The sequence below is a fragment of the Dromiciops gliroides genome, chromosome 1 (genome assembly GCF_019393635.1).
Source record: "Dromiciops gliroides isolate mDroGli1 chromosome 1, mDroGli1.pri, whole genome shotgun sequence".
NCBI lineage: Eukaryota > Metazoa > Chordata > Mammalia > Microbiotheria > Microbiotheriidae > Dromiciops > Dromiciops gliroides.
In genome coordinates, this window is record NC_057861.1 from 518,283,205 (window position 1) to 518,299,057 (window position 15,853).

The 15,853-nt window shown below is 35.0% G+C and overlaps 1 protein-coding gene across 9 annotated transcripts in view; it reads left to right on the forward strand.

The window, feature by feature from the left end:
- APC (APC regulator of WNT signaling pathway) overlaps positions 1-15,853 on the forward strand; it is a 149,538-nt gene that overhangs the window by 43,714 nt on the left and 89,971 nt on the right. For 8 of the 9 annotated variants that reach the window (XM_043978865.1, XM_043978864.1, XM_043978870.1 and 5 more), the window contains one exon: positions 2,949-3,033. The exons of the other annotated variant lie outside the window; for it this stretch is intronic. In XM_043978865.1, the coding sequence (XP_043834800.1) occupies positions 2,949-3,033 (85 nt within the window). The remainder of the gene's footprint in view (positions 1-2,948; positions 3,034-15,853) is intronic. 9 annotated transcript variants of the gene reach the window in all.

Genomic DNA, 15,853 nt, shown 5'->3' on the forward strand with positions numbered 1-15,853 from the left:
TCCCTTCTCATTGGAGGTGAGTTTCACCCTTTTCATTTTTGATACTGGTAATTTGGTTTTCTTCTTCCCTTTTTTCCAAATAGTATTTTTCCCCTATTACATGTAAAGATAATTTCTAATATAATTTTTTTAAAAATCAGAATTAAAAATTTTCTCCCTCTGTCCCTTACCTCTCCCCTTCCTAAGATGGTAAGCGATTTGATCTACATTATATATGTGCAATCATGTAAAACATCCATATTAATCAAGTTGTGAAAGAAGAAACAGGACAAAATATTAAACAAAAAAGAAAAGAAAAATAAAATAATATGTTTCAATCTACATTCAGAATCCATCAATTCTTACTCTGGTTTTGGATAACATTTTCCATAATGAATCCTTTGGAATTTTTTTGGATCATTGTATTGCTGAGAAGAGCTAAGTCAGTAATAGTTCATTATCATACAGTGTTTTTGTTATTGTGTACTGTGTTCTTCTGTTTTCTACTTATTTCACTTTCTATCAGTTCATTTAAATTTTTTCATTTTTTTTCTGAAATCAACTTGCTCACCATTTCCTATAGCACAATAGTATTCCATTACATTTATGTACTACAACTTGTTCAGCCATTCCCCAGTTGATGGGCATCACCTACGTCCAGTTCTTTGCCACCACAAAAAGAAGTGCTATAAATACTTTTGTACATGTAGGTTTTTCCCCCTTCTCTCCACTCTCCTCCCCCAGCAACTAATTTGATATAGGTTATACAGTACAATCATGTTAAACATTTCTACATTAATCTTGTTGTGAAAGAAGAATGAGAACAAAAGAGAAAAACCATGAGAAGGAAAAAAAGAGAAGTGAAAATAGTATGCTTTGCTTTACCTTCAGACTCCATAGTTCTTTTCCTAGATGTAGAGAACATTTTCCATCATGAGTCTACTGGTGTGGAACAGTTTGAGAATTACCTTTTTGTGGGATGAGGTGATTTGATTCATTCGTCTGCCATCCTTAACACTAATATTGAGGCAGTGTGATAAATAGGAATAAATACTGGACTTGGAATTATAAGGGTTTCAGTTTCAGCTGTGAGGGCCAAAATTTGATATACGGAGCGTTATTTGGGTAACTCGCCTTAATATTGGGGTCCCGGAAATAATGAGGGACCTTTTAGGTTCATCCTCCCCTCTGAACTGCCCTTTTTAGATATTTCTCCCAGGCCAATAAGAAAGGAGCCTTTAGGCTTTAATTCATAAAAGGATCAGATTTTATTACTTGGGAATTAATTAAACAACAAAGGTAAAACTAATAAAAATCAAAGATAAGGAAATAGGAAAAAAAGAAATACTGATAAATACTTTAACTCTAAACTTAACCTATGCAATCCCCAGATCGTTTCCAGTTAAGCTAGTTCAAAGGAATTTAGGGTTTTCCATAATTAACTCACCAAAACCTAGACAGTCTACAGTTGCTCCAGCCACTGGGACAGCAGACACCAGAGAGAGAGCAAGTTCTGGAAGAACCTAGCTTTTGGAAGAACTCTCAGCTTCCCTTCAGGGAGCGGTTAAGTAGGGGAAGGGGAAAAGGGTGGGGGAGATGGAGGTAGGCCAGAAAACAAGGCCATGTGCTTTGGTGGTTTGCCTGCAGAAGGAAAAGCTTGTTAAAGTTAAATTATTATGCTGCTAGAGTTTGGGGTATACCACATCGTTTTAACTGGTTCCCCAATTCTCTGCACGCCAAAGTGGCAGGGGTTTCCAAATTGTAATTGATTTTTCTAATGCTGTTCTCTATGGTAGAAAATGTGGAGCATGGGCTTTGTACCACCGATTAGCCATAGGGGCTTATTCAACTGATGAATGGTTACATTCAGCTGGTTATGTTTAGCAAAGGCTACAATAATATCATTGTCACCCCACATATAATTGCTCATGTTTGAGTGGCAGTAATATTAATAAAAATTACAAGACTGCTTAAATCAATTTACAAATTCAATGCCATGCTAATCAAACTATTAGAAGATTATTTTGTGAAACTAAAGAAAATTATAACAAAATTCATTTAAAAGAATAAAAGATGCAGAATTTCCAAAGAAACATTGGGGGAAAAAGTGGAAACAGATTTAGTAACATCAATCTCACACAACTTTTATATTATCAGCATGCTACTTAACTAGTAAACCTTTTGGAAGATTAGTTTACTTATCTATAAAATGGGGATAATAATGGTTGTATACCACCTTCCTCACAGTGTTGTTGAAAATGTTTTGTAAACTTAAGTTGTTATCTGAATGCGAAATAAATAAAAATCTTAATATGTCAAAAATCATTTGAGATCTCATAGCTGCTTTGAATTATCTAAGGATCAATATAAAATTGTCTTCCCTTTCAAGGGCTCTGACAAAGCTACTTGAGCAGCTATTTTACTTTCTTTCTCCTCTTCAGATTGCTGGCCTGCTGCTTTCACTCAGAGAAACTTTCTTTAATACCTCTTCCTCTGCTTAATCTCCTACCCACTTCCATCAAATAGCATCCAGAAAGAATCCTATTAATTGTACAATGCAAAGCCTTTCCTAATGAGAAGAGGCAGTGCTTCTTTTCTGAAAATATCCATCCTATAATTATATAACTCTTTATTCTTTAATAAAATAATGTATCATTTATTAAATGTATGTAATGTGTCCATCTAGTACTTCTAAATTTCTCTTTCTCAGTTCAAGTCAGTATTGTCTACTTTACATCAGAAATTTCTGTCAGAGACTTTATCTTTTTTTATCATACACACTACTATTTTGACGTCGGTGGTGGTGGTGGTGGTGATGATGATTTTAACTGGCAGAAAATCTTAAATGCTATTATTCACCTAAAAGGATTTTGACCCTCAAATAAGTGAAAAAATATAAACAAATTACTCATATTTCTCATAACTTATTCAAAATTTAGTTAAGTTTATATGTGGGATTCTTTTTACAGGAAGTACTTAAACAGTTACAAGGAAGTATTGAAGATGAAGCAATGGCTTCGTCTGGACAAATTGATTTGTTGGAGCGTCTAAAAGGTAGGCTTAAAAAGTATTGTACACTTAAAAAACTCAAATAAAACACGTATGTATAGCACATTCTTCAGGTATCTTAATAAAAATTCCTGTGACTTAGTTGAAGAATGGAATTACAGTAATTTTTTTTTAGACTCTGCCTGTGATTTCATCAATATAGGGATCTCCTGGTTAGGAAACGCCTTTTACAAGTGCAAGTCAGCAACTATCCTACAGTTTAATTACTGTCAGAAAACATTTGGAACAATGAGAGATTGTTTGATATAAACAGTTTGTCTGTGTCAGGGGTAAAATTTGAACCTAGGACTTCCCAATTACAAAGCCATCTCTCTTCATCATGCCATACTACCTCTTGAGATGATTAATAGCTTCAGGAAAATAACAGGATAGTCAAGAAATCCAGGATATCAATAGCCACTTGAAAAAAATGTCCCAGTAATGATTATAAAAATGCAAATCAAGCAATTCTGAGTTTCTACATCATACCCATAAGATTGGTAAAGTTAACAATAAAGGAAAATTTTGGAGAGGCTGAAAAAATATTGTGGGAATATATTGGAGAGGCTGTGGGAAAAGAGGCACATTAGCACATCATTTGTTGTAGCTGTGAATTAGTCCAATTATTCTTTAAGTCATTGGGAACTTTGGTCCCAAAAGTTACTAAACTCTGTGTACACTTTGACTGGGTAGTAGCTTTATGAGGTATATGTCCCCTAAGGACCTATATGTACAAAAATACTTATAATAGCTCTGTTTGTAGTGACAAATAACAGGAAACTAAGAGAGGACCAACAGTTGAAGAATGGCTAAACAAATAATTTATATGAACTTAATGGAATCCTATTATACTATAAGAAATGATGCAATATGAGATAAGTTCAGAGAAACTTGGAAAGGCTTTTGTGAACCAATTTAGGCAAAATGAAGTGAGGATGAGAAGAACAATTTTTTACAATAGCAATGACATTGTAAATACAAGCATTTTAGAAAGACTTAAGAGCTCTTATCACCAAAATGACTGACAGTGATTCCAGAGGACCCATGTTAAACATATTATTGAACAGATAGATTAGAGTGCAGTTTGAGACATAAAATCTTTGTACATGTATAATACAGGAAATTTTTTTCCTTGACTAATTTATATTTGTTACTAGGGTTTTTCTTTTTCATTTTGGGGGGCTATGTGAGGAAGAACAATTAGATTTTTGTTGACTTAGTTTTGTTTTTTTTTTTTGTTTGTTTGGTTTTTTTTTAGTGAGGCAATTGGGGTTAAGTGACTTGCCCAGAGTCACACAGCTAGTAAATGTCTTGAATTCAGGAAGATGAGGCTTCATGACTCTGGGCCTGGAAGTCTATCCAGTGAGCCACCTGGCTGCCCTTTAAAAAAAAAAAAAAAGAAAATTGGTTTAGATTAGCTAATTATGGCATGTGCCACTGTAAGCACCAAGTGAGAAAGAAAGCAAACTTTAAAAGGTCACATTAAAGAACTTGTAAATAATTGAAACCAAAAAGTATGGGGAATATTAAGAAATGTGGAAAAGACTTAATGAAATAATGCAGTGGAAAAAAGGAGTAAGTGAGAGCAGAGGAAAAGTACATAAGAATGACCAAAGATTCCTAAGGAGAATTCAGAGGGAGTTACTTCAAATCTAATAATTAAATGATCACTATAAATAAAGTTATTGAACAAACTGAGTTTTGATGTTCATTGTTAAAACTCTTAATTAGAAATTAGCAAAGAATAGGAGGTACCTTTCAAATCTGTGGTTAGAGATGGAATACCAAACAGGAGATAGATAAGGGAAATCACAAAAGACAGAAAGGGGCCAGTTTTGTTGTATGAAAATTTTAAAATCTATTCCTTTAATAAAAATATATTACCATAAGAGTAAAGAAAAGAAGTAGTCCAGTGCGGGTTAGGAGAGGGGTATCTTTGTACTAGCTGTCTCTCGAGAAGTAACACAAATAAATTAGACCAAGAGCCATTCCTCAATTGTTATGTGGTCAAAGGCCATATATAAGTAAACATTTTTCAAAGGAGGAGATATGTAAATGATCATTATACATATAAAACAGTTCTCAGAATAACTAACAGAGAAATACAAACTAAAATATTTCACACTTATCTTTTCTTCCATGAAAGATGCTGGAAGGGCTATAGGGAGATTGGATCACTAATATACTGTTGGAGACAACTGGGAATTGGTCCAGCTGTTCAGGAAAACAATTTGGAATTATGTGAGAAAAGTCATTAAACTGTTCATTACCTTTGACTCATTAATCACATTATTGGGCATATACTTCAAGGAAATTAAAGATAGAAAGGTCCCTTATGTACCATAGTATTTGTGGCAACATTTATTTGTAGTAGTCAAAACACAGAAACAAAGCTTATGTTCATCATTGGTGAAGTGGTTTGAATAAAATGTGTTTATGAAACTGTGGTGTTGCTCCATAAGAAATAATAAATTCCACAAAGTAGCTTGTGTGAACTGATAGAAGAAGAAAGTAGAACCAAGAGGAAATATATATGACTATAATAACATAAATTGAAAATAAAAAGACACTTGAATTCAGATTAATTTCAGTGATCAAGAAAGAAATAAGCATTTATGTAGGGCCTGTTAGGTGCTGTGCCTTAGCACTTAGCTTATTTGGTCCTCACAACAACCCTGTGAAGTAGGTGCTGAATCCCCATTTGACAGTTGAATAAACTGAGGCAAACAGTTAAGCTACTTGCCCAAGTTCCCACAGCTATTAACTGTCAGAGACTAGATTTGAACTCAGGTTTTCCTTACTCAAGGGCCTGTGCTGTCTCCACTGTGCCATGTAGCTGCCTCAAACATATCTATCTTGGTTCTAGAGACCTGATGATGAAAACACTTGTTTCCTCTTAGTAAAAAAAGTGGACTGATGCTGTCAGAGGTGATTGTCATGGCCTTTGGTTTTTAAGTTTTTTTTTTTATTATAAGGGAGTGTTAAATTTCATGGGAGGCACATACCAAGAAATGACTGACGTTTACAAGATAAATCAATAAAACTTAAAACATAAAGACTTAAATATCCCAAAAGGCCCACTAGTTTGTCGTCTTTTCAGGTGTCAGGTTTTCACATGCCTGGTTTTGGTTAAACAGCTTTACCAGACTCCTTTCTTTGGTAGCCTTAATGAAACAGAACTAAAATAGTACCTTTCACATAGTAGATACTTGATAAATGTCTTTTGAAATGTATTGCAAAGGAGAGCTCAGTAACAGGCCATTTCAGTAGTTCAGATCAGAGATAATGAGGGCCTTATGCTAAAAAGTGTAGAGAAAGCGAGTCATTGCTGAAGTACAATTAACAGGGCATGGTAATTGATTGGATATGGAGTGGAGACAGGGAGAGAAAGTAATCAAGGATAGCAGTGCCAAAACTGAAAATAGAGAATATATGAAGAAGGGGGAACAGGGTGGGTTGTTGGGAGGGGGAAAAGCACAGAGATTAATTTGTCTCTAGGCATGTCATATTTGATTTCCCAACACTATACTCATGTGTAGATGTCCAACATGTCATTAGAAAATATGGATCTGGAACTCAGGATTGGGTAAGACTAGAAATGATTTTGAGAGTCTTCTGTGTAAAGGAAATAATAGAAACTTGGGGGTTGATAAAGATTACAAAGGAGAGAAGGGCTAAGATCAAAATAAACCTTAGTGAGCAGGAGAAGTCATCAAAGAAACTGAAGGATTGATTGAGAGGTAGGAGAGGAATCCGGAAATTTTATATTGTTACAAAATTTGGGGAGGATATTTCAAGGTTGAAATGGTCATCTGTCTTGAAGAAGACTGAAAAAACATATGGCTTGATTATGAGGAGATTAGTGACCTCTGAGAGACCAATTTTAGATAAATGATAGAAAATCCTCTCATAATGGGTTGAAAAATGAATGAGTGGAGAATTGGCGAGTAGATAATGTAAACTATAAAGAAGTTTTTATAGGATAGGAAAGTTTTGAATACCTTTATAGGCAAAAGGAAATTATCTGAGAGAGTAGAAATGGAACAAGCAGCGTCTCCTTAAATACTAGTATGGTCTCATCTTTCCATGGCAGGGAGAGAAATGCTTCTTCCTCAGAAACAGGGAGAAAGAGAGAGAGAGAGAGTGTGTGTGTGTGTGTGAGTGTGTATGTTAGTTGTTGGGTTGTTTTTGTTATTGGTTTGTTTTTTTTTTAAGTGAAAAGAAGGAAGTTAGGGATAAGCCTAGGAGTAAGAAAGAGGACAAGGATGAGGTAGAGATCTTGAGGAAAATGAAAAAGGTTTATAGCAGACTCCATGATAAGCATAATAGGAAGTCAAAAAGAGCTGGAAAAAAATGGATTGTAGAGGTGAAGAGATGATCCCCTTGAGGTTAGATGGAATGACCCAATGTACTCGTAGACTTTCTGTCTTGCAAGCTTCAGCTAGACAAAAGCAGAGAAAGCAGATGATTGGGAGGTGGCAGGGGTAGGTAATAGAGTTATGGTCTATTTTGCTTAGAGAACATCAGTTAGACCCTTTGATCAGGTTCTGTTTTGTTAGAGAATAGTTTGCTATCCTTTATTCAGGAAAATTAATACTCTCCCAACATCAGCAAAGCCGACCATCAACCAGTAATGGTGTTACACCAATCCATCCAAACTTATGCCTGGGCCCTGCTAACAAACCAGATGAATTCATAACTTCAGACTGGGTGCTATGAGAGAGTGTTTTCTGTTACCAAGGGAGAAAAGAGATAAGACACACAGCAAAGTCAGACTTTTATAGCATCGGTCTTATAAGCCTGTGCTATAAATGCCCTATTCATTCACAGCTGAGTAAATTAATTAGAACAAAATAAAAAATTATGATGACAATGGAATTGCTAAATAGATCAGTATCTGATCCTTTTTATTTATTTTTTGGTTTTGTTTTTTGTGGGGCAATGAGGGTTGACTTGCCCAGGGTCACACAGCTAGTAAGTGTCAAATGTCTGAGGCCGCATTTGAACTCAGGTCCTCCTGAATCCAGGGCCGGTACTCTATCCACTGCACCATCTAGCTGCCCCGATCCTTTTTATTTTTAAGAAATTTATATATTAAATGAGTTGGGGGTTTGGGAGGGGCGTGGCAATTAGGGTTAAGTAACTTGCCCAGGGTCACACAGCTAGTAAGTGTCAAGTGTCTGAGGCCGAATTTGAACTTGGGTCCTCCTGAATTTAGGGCTGGTGTTTTATCTACTGTGCCACTCAGCTGCCGCTAAAAGATTTTTTTTATGTGAAAAGAAGGAAGCTTGAGTTAAATGACTCAGATCCCAGTAAAGTCTTTTACATAATTTCAGAAGTAAGCTCTGAACATTAGTATCACCAGCTCACTTCAGAGTATCATAATACTTTTTAGTCACTCTCAAAGTTCTCATCAGGATTCTTTCTCATTTCATTTTCATTCACTTTTACTCTTTTGTGGTTGTGTATACCATTCTTGTTATTTTGTTTTTTTTTCACTTTGCATTATTCCATAAAGTCTTTCTAGATTTCTTTGTATTCCTCTTGTTGCATTCCTTTGTGTTCTTCATGTATTCCTCATGTTTCATTGATTTACAAACTACTTCCCCATCCCTGTGATTCTAATTCCTATTCCTCTCAACCCAAATTCTACATTGTCCCACTCTACAGCTACCCACCCCTTCAACTATGCTTTCTAGAATGTTTGCTTCATAGGTAACAAATTTACTTTTATCCAAAATATTTTCCCTTCCATCTTCTGACTTCTGCCTGAAACCTGACTCCCTCTTTATGATATAGCCTCCCGGCTTCCCTTTCCAGCACCTTGATTTATTCCCCTAAACTCACTGGTCAAGATGGGAGAGTTGTCATACTTTTTACTCTGTGTAGCTACTTCTAGGCTTTCCCTCTACAGTTATTACTCAGTAATCTTTCCTCTTTTAAGGTTCTTTCTTTCCATATCTAACACCTAATCAAAATTTTGGTAGCTGTTGTCTGCTGATCTCCAGAATACTTCCCTTTTTTCCTTAATGAATTCAGTGCCTGGCTCTCACAGTCTCTCTCCTCTCCAACTCATGCCCTCATATGAGGGGACTTAAGCATAAATGTTGATACTTCCTGAAACCCTTAACTTCACAGGTTTTCACCTTGTTTCTCATGGTCTACTCCACTATCCGACTTGAGCTCCACACATTTTGCCATCAGAAATATACCACTTCCATATTTATTAACTCTGAAATTCTTTTATCTAATCACAGTCTGTTGTCATTCATCATCTCCCTTTACATTTCAATTCCAAACCCTGTTCTTCATCTTCACCATGACCTCTAATCTTTTACCCCCTCAGTTCTTTCCCATGCCATTAACCTGGCCTGGAAAAAGGGCAGAGTGCAGCACTGGCTACACTGTGGCTGTTCCACATCCTGACCACCTGGTGAACCAGTTCAACTCTTTGTTGTCCTCCTTTTTCAAATCCCTTAGCCTTTTATCCTATCTCTGATTAATGCCTTGGATTATTCCTGCCATTCATGGCCACCTTCTTTCCTATTTAAGTGCTGCTACACAGGTGGCTGAATTAAGCTAGGAAAAAAACCATCAAGTCAGTGCTGACTGGGTCCATTACAGATTTACGTTACATAATTTCAACTGAGTCTTCCCTACTCCAAGACAGTTCTTTTATTCCTCCCTAATTGATTAACTATCCTCATATTGCATTGGCTTTTTTAAACGTTTTAATCACTGCCCAAACCTCCTGTGGAGCCTCTTCCTCCCACTTTCTCAGCTGAGATCTTTGCCTCATATTTTGCCAAAAACAATTGAGGCCATTTACCAAGATCTCTCCTTACATCATTCAGATGCTTTTGCCACTATCAGCTTCTTCATCCCTTTTCGAAAGATGGCCCTTCTCCTTGTCAAGGCAAATCTGTCTTTGTGTATGTGATACCTACCAGTCTATCCCATCTTCTCCAGCAGATTGCCTTCTCTACCATACTCACTCCCTCACTTATCTTTTTTTTTTTTTTTAAGTGAGGCAGTTGGGGTTAAGTGACTTGCCCAGGGTCACACAGCTAGTAAGTGTTAAGTGTCTGAGGCCGGATTTGAACTCAGGTACTCCTGAATCCAGGGCCGGTGCTCTATCCACTGCGCCACCTAGCCTCCCCCCTCACTTATCTTTAATCTCTCCGTTTCTACTGACTGATTCCCTACTCCCTACAGACATGGACATTTCTCCTCTTTTCGGCAAAAAAACAAAAACAGAACAACCCTCACTTGATCCATCCATTTCCACTAGCTATCATCCCATTTCTCTTGTGGCTAAATTCCTTGAGAAGGGCATATAAATGATGCTTATCTCTTCTTAACTCTGTCATCTGTCTTCTGACATCATTCAACTGAAACCATTCTCTCCAAAGTTACCCTTAATTGCTAAGTCTAATGGCCTTTTCTCAGTTGTTATCCTTTTAAATCTCTCTGCAGCCTTTGACACTGTTCTTAATACCCTCTTTTCTCTAGGTTTTCTTTTATTTCCTTCTTATTTTTTTCTTGGTAGTATTTTATTTTCCAATTACATGTAAAGATTGTTTTCAACATTAATTTTTGTAAGATTTTGAGTTCGAATTTTTTCTCCCTCTCCCCTCCCCAAGACAGCAAGGAGATACATGTTTATACACATACACACAAGATCATGTTATACATATTTCCATATTAGTCATGTTGCAAAAGAAGAATCATAACAAAAGGGGAAAATCATAAGAAAAAAATAACAATTAATAAAATAAAAATAGTATACTTTGATCTGCATTGACTCAAAAGTTCTTTTTTCTGGATGTCGAGAGCATTTTCCATCATAAGTCTTTTGGAATTGCCTTGCATCATTGTATTGCTGAGAAGAACTAAGTCTTTCACAGTTAATTATCATACAGTATTGCTGTTACTGTATACAGTGTTCTGGTTTTGCTCACTTCACCCAGCATAAGTTCTTGTCTTTCCAGTTTTTCTGAAATCTACCTGCTCATCATTTCTTATAGCACAATAGTATTCCATTGCGTTCATATACCACAACTTGTTCAGCCATTCACCAGTTCATGGGTATGCCCTCAATTTCCAATTCTTTGCCATTACAAAAAGAGCTGCTATGAATATTTTTTTACATGTGGGTCCTTTTACCTTTTTAATGATATCTTTGGGATACAGACCTAATAGTGTTATTGCTGGATCAAAGGGTATACAGTTTTATATTCCTTTGGGCATAATTCCAGATTGCTCTCCAGAATGGTTGGATCAGTTCACAACTCCACCAACAATACATTAGTGTTCCAATTTTCCCACATTTTCTCCAACATTTATCATTTTCCTTTTTGTCATTTTAGCCAATTTGATAGGTGTGAAGTGTTTTAATTTTTATTTTTCCAATCAGTAATGATTTAGAGCATTTTTCATTTGATTAATTTCTTCATCTGAAAACTGTTCATATCCTTTGACTATTTCTCATTTGGGGAATGACTTGTGTTCTTATAAATTTCATTCAGTTCTCTATATATTTTAGAAATGAGACCTTTATCAGAAACACTGGCTGTAAAAATAGTTTCTCAGCCTTCTGTTTTTCTTCTAATCTTGGTTGCATTGGTTTTATTTGTGCAAAAAGTTTTTAATTTAATGTAATCAAATTGCTCCATTTTGCATTTCATAATATTCTCTATCTCTTGTTTGGTCATAAATTCTTTCCCTCTCCATAGATCTAACAGGTAAACTATTCCTTCCTCTCCTAATTTGCCTGTGGTATCACCCTTTATGCCTAAATCATGTACCCATTTTGACCTTATTTTTGGTATATGGTGCATGCCTAGTTTCTGTCATGCTATTTTTCAATTTTCCCAGCAGTTTTTGTCAAATAGTGAGTTCTTATCCCAGAAGCTGTGGAGTCTTTGGGTTTATCAAACAGTGGGTTACTATAGTCATTTACTACTGTGTCTTCTGTGTCTAACCTATTCCACTGTTTCTTAGCCAGTACCAGATCGTTTTGATATTTGCTGCTTTATTATATCATTTTAGATCTGGTACGGTTAGGCCACCTTCCCCTTTACATTTTTTTTCATTAATTTCCTTGACATTCTTGACCTTTTGTTCTTCCACAAGAAACCTTTCCTGATTTCCCTTTCCTCTGTTGATCATCTGATTTATTCTGTTTATATCTTGTTTGAATATATTTGTTTTCATGTTCTCTCCTCCATTTCATTAGACTGTGGAGTCTTTGAGAGCTGTGACTTCATTTTTGCCCTTTTTTATATCCCCAGCACTTTGTGTCTGGCACATAATAATGGCTTAATAAATATATAGTAGTCATTTGACCTGATTTGTATTCCTCTTGTCTCTTGCTCTTAATTGCATGATACTATTCTATTTCTTTATTATGTCCCAATTTATTTTAACATTTTTCTAATGTTAGACATTTAGATTATTTCCAGGTGTTTTTGTAATTCCATATAATGCAGTTATAAAAATTTGAAAAGATAGGCTTTTTTGTTTTTGTTTTTGTTTTTAATAACACTTACCAAGTATATTCCCAACAATCAAATAATTAAGTAAAATGATATTTTAGTGTAACTTCAAAAAAAAATGCTTTATTGATGTCTTTTGTCTTTATATTACAATCATTTCCTATTCCACTCCCAAATTGAACCTTTCTCCCATAACAAAAAAATTCAGCTCAGTAGATAGTACAAGATTCATGTCTGACAGAGTATATAGTATATTGTTTTAGTAGTTCACCAATTCCCTACTATGATGGAATAAATATGTTTTGCTATTATCTCTTTTTTGGGAGGGGGTAGTCCTTATTGGTAAGAAGGGAAATGTACAGGTTCTGGCAGCACTTTAGTAGTTTTACTTCATTGCTTCTAAATTATACACTAAGCAACTTTAGTCTTTTAAAATTTTTTCCTTTTACTAATATGTTGTGCTCATTACCTCTCGGCCCCATTGAGTAAGTGGGAAAAAATAAAAAAAGTCCTCAATACATCCACAAATAATCCTGTAAAACAAATTCTCTCTTTGATCATATCCAAAAAAGTTTGTATCTTTCTGGATTTTAAATTTGTTACCTCTTTGGCAAGAAATGTATGTTATATTTCAATTTCATTATTTGTGACTCATGTTTTTCTTTGCATTGATCTGAGTTCTAAAGTTTTTGAAAGTTGTATTTCTCTACAGTGTTGTTATCATTGTATAAGTTATTCTCTTAGTTTTGCTTACTTTGCTTCAATTCATAGGAATCTTGCCAATTTCCTCTGAAACTGTCCATTTCTTGTGGCACAATAGTATTCTGTTACATTCATATATGGCAGTTTGTTTAACCATTCCGTAATAGGAGATCTCCTCTTTAGTTTCTAAATTTGTTTGCTGTATTTTCTTTGATTTCCTTGGGCTATAGACCTAGTAGTGGTATATCTGGGTCGAAAGGTGTGCAGTTTACGAGATTGCTTTCCTGAATAGCTGGACCAATTCACGGCTCCACCAATAATGCAATAGTGTGCTTATTTTCTTTCCATCCCTCCAAACTGTGTCATTTTTCTCTTGTCATGTTTGCCAATCTGATAGATTTGAGGTGGAAACTTAGTTGCTTTAAAATTTGGATTTCTCTAATTATTAGTAATTTCTATCATTTTTATATAGTTATTGATAACTTTATTTTTCCTTTGAAAACTGCCTGTTAATATCCTTTGACCATTTATCTATTTGGGAATTTCTCTTAGTCATACATTTGGATCAATTCTTTCTATACCTTGGTTATAAGATTGTTATAACACAAAACAACAAACATTTATTAAATACTTAGTGCCAGATACTGTGCTAAGCACAGTGCATACAAAAGCAAGCAAAAATGAAGACAATTTCTGCTCTCGAGCATCTCAAATTCACATGAGAGAAGACAGCCCTTAAAAAGGGTGATTACAAGTAGAGTAAGGAAGAGAAGATTCCATTATGAAGAAATGGGAGCTAAGTCCATGGAGTCAGAAATACAGTAGGAAAAAGAATGAAGCATAGCAGAGGGATGTTTAATGCTAAGAAGGCTACATATTTTGAGGGAAGTCCTACTATGAGAAGTCAACTCTCTCATAGCACTGAAGTTCCTAGAATCAGAAATATATTCCAGGAAGGGAATGAAGATTAACCAGCCTGGGAGCGTCTATAAAATGAAAGTGCAGGAAAAAAAACTCCAGTGAGATGAGAGAAGGGGGGCAGCCTGATGAAGGGATATTCCAGGGTGAGAAAGTTCCAGACTTTAATTAAAGAGTCTTGTTGCAAAGATTTTTTCCCCAGTTACATTTCCTTTCTTGTACAAATGCCTTTCAATTTTATGTAATCAAAATTGTCCACTTCATCTGTTATTTTTATCACCTGTTTCATCATAATAAAATTCCCCTATCTATAGATGTAAAAGGTAATTTCTTTGTTGTTTCTCTAATTTGTTTATGATGTCACTATGTTGAAGTTATCTATCCTTTTGGAGTTTATCTTGATCTGTGATGTTGAGATGTTCCTCTATTTTAAATTTTTGCCAAACTACTTTCCAGTTTTCACAGCAGTTTTTGTGAGTCTTTACTCACTATAACTGGGAAGGGGAAGGAAAGTCAATAAACATTTATATAGTACCTACTATGTACCGGGAAGTGTGCTAAGGGCTTCACAAATGTATCATTTAATTCTAACAATAATAGGTACTGTTATTATTCCTATTTTGCAGTTGAGGAAACTGAAGCTTATACAGCTATTAAGTTTCTGAAGTCAAATTTGAATTTGGATCTTCCTAACTCCAGGTCTAGTGCTCTATATAGTATAGCACATAGCTGCCTGGGTCTTTGGGTTTATTGACCACCGTGTGTTTGTTTGCTTCTATATATTATGCACTCAATATTTGCCCTTGGTCATCTTGTTTTTATAAAATTGCCTCAGTTCCCTATATATTTGAGAAATGAGGCCTTTACTAGAGAAACTGGTTGTAAAAATTTCCCCTCCATTTTTCCTGCGTTTCTTCTCATTTTGGCTTCATTGGTTTTGTTTGCACAAAGTCTTTTTAATTTTATGTAATAAAAATTGCCCATTATTAACATAGCTAAAGCAGAAATGTTTTTAATTACTTCATATGTATAATAGATATCATTTCTTGCCTTTTCAATGGTTTGGGAAGGGGTTGGAAGGAGGGAGAGAATTTGAAAATGAAAATAATAAATTATTTTTTTTATTTAATTTTTTTCAAAAATACAAATAATTTACTTTACCTCTTTCTTGTTTGTTCATGAACTTTTCCTTATCCATAGATCTGACAAGTACTTTTCCCCCATGCTACTCTAATTTGCTCGTTATATCACCTTTTGTGTCTAAATCATGTACCCATTTTGTGTTTATCTTGGTATATGATGTGAGATGTTAGTCTATGTCTAGTTTCTACCAGATTACTTAACATTTTTCTCAGGAGTTTTTGTCACATAGTGATTTCTTGTTCTAATAGATGGGGTATTTGGGTTTATCAAACACTGGGCTACTAGACTTATTTGCTTTGGTATATTGTGTACCCAGTCCATACCATTCATCAGCTACTCGATTTCTTATCCAGTACCAAATTATTTTATTGATTACTTCTTTGAACAGGGTGGGCCAAAAGTCACAAAGGGATTTCAATATTTAATAGCTTCTTTATTTTTTATATACAATACCATAGCATCGTATACAATGTATGTATAGGAAATTAATTTAGATTATGTATGAAAAATCAAATCTCATAAATGGTGAAAAATAAATAAAAATAATTTTCAAAAAGTTATTAAAT